The 6,581-nt window shown below is 38.8% G+C and overlaps 2 protein-coding genes across 5 annotated transcripts in view; one reads left to right on the forward strand and one right to left on the reverse strand.

Moving 5' to 3' along the window:
* The window catches only part of LOC113209874 (BLOC-1-related complex subunit 6), a 13,233-nt gene extending 11,137 nt beyond the window's left edge, over window positions 1-2,096 (forward strand). Inside the window, exons 2-7 of one of the 2 annotated variants that reach the window (XM_026427619.2) lie at window positions 380-649; window positions 842-1,085; window positions 1,273-1,454; window positions 1,565-1,648; window positions 1,738-1,814; window positions 1,909-2,096. In XM_026427619.2, the coding sequence (XP_026283404.1) occupies window positions 536-649; window positions 842-1,085; window positions 1,273-1,454; window positions 1,565-1,648; window positions 1,738-1,814; window positions 1,909-1,960 (753 nt within the window). In that variant the 5' untranslated portion in view covers window positions 380-535 and the 3' untranslated portion in view covers window positions 1,961-2,096. The remainder of the gene's footprint in view (window positions 1-379; window positions 650-841; window positions 1,086-1,272; window positions 1,455-1,564; window positions 1,649-1,737; window positions 1,815-1,908) is intronic. The other variant, XM_026427620.2, reaches the window with a different exon arrangement.
* Window positions 2,097-5,228: 3,132 nt separating this feature from the next.
* Window positions 5,229-6,581, reverse strand: part of LOC113209872 (uncharacterized) — a 110,448-nt gene continuing 109,095 nt past the window's right edge. For 2 of the 3 annotated variants that reach the window (XM_052267910.1, XM_052267908.1), the window contains exon 7: window positions 5,229-6,572. In XM_052267910.1, the coding sequence (XP_052123870.1) occupies window positions 6,057-6,572 (516 nt within the window). In that variant the 3' untranslated portion in view covers window positions 5,229-6,056. The remainder of the gene's footprint in view (window positions 6,573-6,581) is intronic. The other variant, XM_052267909.1, reaches the window with a different exon arrangement.

A 6,581-nucleotide genomic window follows, 5' to 3' on the forward strand; every position in this document is an offset into this window, starting at 1 on the left:
TTAATTATACTATTATTATTATTTAAATGGTAGGAAAGTACCCCCCCCGTCCTAGGGGTACGCGAAGATGGTGTGGGGAAAATTCGAAGCGAATATCGCCACAAATGTTTAGGAAAATTCCGATACGTAGTGTGGACTTTACACCGGTCTGGGAGGTCAGGGAAGTCGGGGAAATTTAATTTGGGTCAGGGAAAACTATGGGCAAATGTTGGCCATTGCCCAGGTGGTTTCACCAGAGATAGCACTGCAGTGCTCTTGAGTTAGCATGAGCGGCCACAGGCAGAAGCGCCTGCACGCCCAGTGCGTAGGCAACCCATCGGGCTTTTCGGCGGGCAGCCTGTGTCCGTCGTGCTGATACAGCCTTGCTCTTTATTTGCAGTGCGAGTGAGGGTGGAGTCGTGGGAATAGTCAGCTGTCTGGCAGTAGTAGCAGACGCCAAAATCGGTTCTGTTGTTGTGCGTTAGATCAACTGTCACTAGACTTTGTGTTTCTTGTATATCTATCTATTGATTCAATCAGTAATCCGAATACAGAAATGTCGTCAGCCCTTAACAAAGAATCTACCACTCGCGAGTGTAAAGTCAACAGGAATTCCAATGCCGTTTTGAAAAACGCCAACATTGAAGAGGAAGATGGTTATGATGACCAAGTGAGCATGTTTTTTCGTTTTTTTTCCTGATCTCTGACCTATGTCAAAACTAAATTCTTATCTTATGTTAAATTTTCTAAAAAAAATTGTATTTTTGTAATCATCTAATAATGATGAGAATGTTTCAACTGATCTCATTTAGTGTTTGGCCACTATTTTCCTGTTTTACGTATGTTTCTATTTTTTTTACAGAAACCTGATGAAATGACCGCTTCATATTCTGAGATATCTATGGACTCACTTCAAAGCCCATCAGTTGACTGGCTACCCCCAGATGTAGAAGACAGCTTCCAGCGGCCTGATCGTCTGGAGCTACGAGGAATGGATGCAGACTATTTGGAGGATTTAGATGGAACAATAACTAGAGAGGGAGACATGGTCTTCTTTGTAGCAGAAGATTTGGAAGCAAAAATCAAACTTTCTAGCCCCAAAACAGGTAAGTTTAAACTGGCATTGATTGAAGAGTTGGTAGCCAACTGGGATCTAGAGAATCTTATGCTTGGTATATCATGCATTTTCCTAATTTTGCATCATCTCTTTCAAACCCTTCAAATGTTTCTTTGAAACTGTGAGAAGTGGTGTAAATAACTGCAAGTATTCAAAGCCCTTTTTTATTTATCTAGCTGATGCTCCGCCTTTCACTGGTTCACGAAGTGCTACACCTTGTCTGCATCGACAAGCTCTTTCAGCACCTCAGTTATCACCTATAGATCCTTACATTTTAAATGACCTAGAGAATGAAGCTCGAAGAATAGCATCTTCAGTGGACACCTTAACTGAAAGTCTAGCAGGAATTCTACGCAGTGTAAGTTACTAAAGCAAAACAATAGCATATCAACATTTGAGAATTTTTGTACAATTAGCATAAATTAAATATCTTTTATTGACAAAGATTCTTTTTTTCTTTTTTTGCAGATTTCAGCATTAACGGTTGACTGTGTTGAAATTTATAGAGATGCAGTTTGCAAGACATGTGATGCAGTGGATTCAAACATCAAAGTGAGAAATGATTGCTTCCGTCAAGTGATAATATTAATTTTATGTTTTAAATTGTATACAAGTTAATAATTTTGATGCATTTTTTTCAGGCCATGTATCAGTTAATGGCTAAATGCGAAGAGCTGAGCAAGTCTATGAAACCTATTTATAAACTTGCAGAAGACATGTATCCTTTAATAGTTGTGTGTTTGTTGGTTACATAGTTGCATGCCCTTGAATGTAGCCTACACTCCATGCTATCATCCTTAACAAGACTCCAGTAAGGAAGTGAAGCGTCTTCTTGATATGCTTGAGAGTGCTGTGAACAGCTGACGATCAAGAAGGGTGGCAGACACTTCAAAGTAATTAGCCACCGTCTTGGTTTACATCAGCTAAAGGAAATCTGTGAACTCTATCAACTATCACAAAGATTTCAATTAAAATTCCACAGAGAATATGAGTTCCATTATCTTAAGTATTTCAAAATTATTTCATTGTTATACCCTATCTGCAGTCCGAATGGCCTTCTATGTCCTAAGACCAGTTAGTCACCAAAGTTAGCATCCCAATTCTTTTTGTAGTGCCAAGATATTTTTTTTTGTTTGAGCACTTACATATTTTTATTACCAAAGATTCTCTTTCTCTTTCTACTTTGTATTGAAGTTTTTAGCAGTTTAAGTCAAAAGTGTCTTTGTTGTTTTAAATGGTGAGAAATATCTGGAAGATCTTGCCACCAGAGGAACCAACCTGATAGTTTAAATATTAAGATCACCCTGAATTAGTTACAGGTTACAGGCTGGTATTTAAGAACCTACAAGAAATTGCTGTTGTATTTAACTGCTTTTCCAGTTCTTTTATCTATACAGTTTATTCTGAATTGCTGCAGTGGTCATTGTAATATAAATGAAGTATTAAATTGATTAGCACACCTCCAAGAGTAGAAAATGGAACTCCCAGTCTGATACTTGAACAGGGTGCTTTCTACTTGCAAGTTGGTTCATCCCGTGTGATCAGATGGAAGTTTTAACAGGCGTCTACTGTTTAGCAATGTGTCATTGCATTGCAGCTGTAAAAGACTTCGAAAGATCCTGATTAATGTGTTTTGAACATCAGACTAAAGAGTTCACATCTGGAAAAGCTTAGCAGTCCAGTTTTTGAATCGTCAGTAAACATTCCAACCTTGTCATGATTGGATGCAGATGCATGACTAACATGCAAATAGTATAAATATTGTGTTCTATTTGTTCACGCATTCTGTTAGAAAAATTAAACAAACTTGTTGATCTATTTTATCCAGGAGTCTGTCTATCAACCTATCAACATTTGATATATTCATGCTGGAAAAGAGCTCTTATTGAAATGTCTTTAAAAAATAGTTGTCAGCTTTTGTTACCTGGGCGGAGTGAATTCTGGGAGAGCATTCATTTCTACTTGTGACTTACTTGTTGCCTTAACTGACTGAATCCTATGTAATTGATGTTTAGAATGTGATCATATTATTTTTCTCATTGGGTCTGTCACAAAAGACTCGTAAATGCCTGATAGTCAACTACTAATGAGTCATTAAAAATGACAATATGTAGACACCAAACCTATTTATAATCTTGCAGAAAGACATGTATCCCCTAAGACATAGTTCCATAGGTAGTGTTTAACGTGTTCTGGAATGCATCTTCATGTATTATAGATTTTCCTTTTCTTTGTTCTGGTTGTGAGGAAAATCACATGCCTGCCTATGCTCTGTTCAAGCGTGTTCAAGTCAGATCCATTTATGATCCAGACCCAGTGAACTTTTGCTAATTGCTTGCAATGAATGATTGGATATGCTGTCTCCATTGGATTAGTCTTTATTACAAGCAAGCTGCTAATATGATTATTTTAGTACTGTGGTGAAGTTAGGAACCAACTCAGTGCTCTGAAGAATTTTAGACCAAGGATCAAAAAGCAAAACAGCATAGGCAGAGTTATGAAGTTCAATGTTAGCCCAGGACATGAAATGGGAACCGTACTTTAAAACATTCCTCAAAATTTACTTGCTTACAGCTCAGCTTCTCTTGAATGAAGTAATTTTACTATATAGATAAGAACTGAGGATCTACTTCTAAAATATTTTTTTTTTTTTCCTCAGAGCAATGGAACTTCTAGAAATCATTGATTGATTGGAACGAAGGGGGAGTGCGGTCAATAATGCCATTGCCAAGTGGTTACCGTGCTGGCTCAGGCCTCTCCCGGTCAACCTAAACAAAAATAGAAGATCTATCTAAACTCAAAAAATGGGTAGTAGGAAACTAACTTTTCATTCAATAGGCAAAGGAGAAGCATGGAAGAAGAAAAGAATTTCAAAGTAAAACATGAGGAGAGGGTAAAAGCAACAAAGTGCCAACAGTGTAAAATCCCTGGGATTGTATCTAGACTTAAACTCATGCTGAGAGGAACAAATTGAATAATTTCTAATCACGGGGAATAATTCCAATTGGTCAAAGTCTTGTGTTGGCTCACAACATTTATGGCTGCCATATGGAGCTCAGCAACTAATTTTTAAGATTATAGCATCTCTGCATTCCACTACAAGGGCCATAAAAATTATGCTTAGGTAACTTAAAAAAAAGAAGTGCAAATCCAGAATGTTCTAGTCAAGTTCTTGTTACGTCGATAACTGTACTGATTCAGCTGATATCATCTCTCATTTCATGAAGGTACCCCTCCCACGTTAAAACTACTGTAAGCCACTCTTAGGTCTGTAGGCAACTGCAGACCCATATTATTATTATTATTATTGATAACTTCAGCAGTGCTCAGGCAGGTGCCATCTTTGCCTTGGTAACAAAAATCAAAAGCTCACTTGATAAAGACATAAAATGTGCAGCCATCTTAATTGATTTAAGGAAAGAATTCAACATGGTAAAAAATTCTATCTTTTAGGTAAATTGTGCAATATTGGGATTAGAGACAATGCGCAATGCGGCTTCCATATTAACTTCCAGATTGAGGAAATTACTTTGACAGAAAGTATCTCAGAACTCTGAATTATACCTATTTTTAGTCTCTTCCGTCATATTTGGGCTTCTCATGCTACCTAACAGATTGACACTGATATTATCCAAGCTACTCTAAAATAGAATAATCGGAAACATACAAAATTTAAATGCCACCGCTTTTTAACAAAATGAGTCTACTGCTCCTAACTTTATAACTGCTGAAAACACTGGGCAAAAGTTCAACTAGATTTGTTTCTATTCAATTATATTAATCGTAGAAAGGTGCAGGACCCCAATTGATTTTCAGATTTTTTCTCATTCAACGATAGGTTCAGAATGGTTGGTTCACAGATCAAACCAGTGAAAGTCAATTCCTAACAATCTTATTGTGTTTCAGAAAGAATGTAAAGCAAAATTATTTCAGAACTTCTTTTGAATAGATTGATCTGTTCCCCAAATGAAAATTAACTCATTCTTTTCAGTCTGACTACGAATTGTGTGTTGTTGGTGAATGTTAAAACCTTTTGTTTTTACTCCATTGGTACGTATCTCTGGTAAAAGTGTCTTATCTCGTCACAAACTGATACTTGACATTGAGGGTAAAAAATGATTATGCAATAAACTTGATTCAAATAAAAAATATTATTTATTTATTCGTTTGATCGTATTTCATAAGTCCATGTACTTCTAAAACAAAGCACAGCATGTTTTCACAACCATTAAAAATACTTAATGCTACTATGAACAGATTCAAATAACTGTACAATGAAATGGCCGGATTCAATGAGATCATTGTTAAGGATCATTTTTACAGGATTTATTTTCACTTACTCTATTCTTGGTACAGTACCAAATCTCAGAGTTTGAGTATTTTACATTCAAAGGATTTTCATCCTTCAATCTGTGCAGGTAAATACAGAAAGTAGCAATTATACATACAACTAACAATACAAAATTTTAACAAAATAAAATAAATAGTGGCTTGTTTGAATTGAAAATTTAAAATAACTATATCAATTTCAATACATAATTTCTGTCATCACAATAGAGTTTCCTTTTTCCTTATACTTACAAAGTACTGGCCAAGGAATATATAGATATAATCTCATTTAAGTCTGCTTAACTTTTAATTGTACTTTATATTTTGATGCATAACACCAGATCACACAAAGTCTTTTCAGGACTCCAACCCAGTAAGAAATGGTCTCAATGATATCAGACGAATGTCTATATCAGAAAACTGTCAATTTTCATGGCAGATCAATTTCTAAATGGTCTTAAAATCGACACATTTCTGATACAGAAATATCAATCCGATATCGCACTCAAGACTGTCTCTCACTGGGAACAGGCTTCAACTCAAATTCTACGGTCCTCACTGAGGCCAACTAGTTCAAGTTGAAGCCTGCGCTCTCCGCGTACACTAGGTATTGATTGGAGCAAACAGGACCCTAATCCTTGGGCTTGAATCGGGACATGTAGAAATCACAGTCTGGGCAGTAGATGGCGGGTGGCGCGACCACCTTCTTTCTACACAGATGGCACGGGGAGGCGTTGCTATGGCCGTTGCTGGTGCCGTTCATGGGGCCACTACTACTAGGCCCGTTGCCAGCTCCATGGCTCGGTCCGTTGGGGACCATGGGCCCGTTGCCGGGTCCGTTGGGCCTCTGGAAGGGTGCCCGCTGGTACACACCCTGCTGCTGGGGCCCGCCACCCTGGGCTCCACCCTGGGGACCCGCGGGGCCCTGCGGGGGGTAGCTGTACGCCGGGGGTGTCTGCGCGGGGTTGGGGCCCTCCGCCTCCGGCCGCGGGTGGTAGTAGTTGTTGCTCTTGGGCGGGCCGGGCGGTGAGTGACCCTGGGGGCCGTACCCCTGGGGGGCGAACCCCTGGGGGTTGTACCCCTGGGGCACGTGCTGGTACGTGGGGTGCGCCTGGTGCTGGGCCTGGTGCTGAGCCTGGTGCTGAGCCTGGTGCTG

Source organism: Frankliniella occidentalis, unplaced genomic scaffold (assembly GCF_000697945.3).
Source record: "Frankliniella occidentalis isolate FOCC.00 unplaced genomic scaffold, Focc_3.1 Scaffold61, whole genome shotgun sequence".
Lineage (NCBI taxonomy): Eukaryota > Metazoa > Arthropoda > Insecta > Thysanoptera > Thripidae > Frankliniella > Frankliniella occidentalis.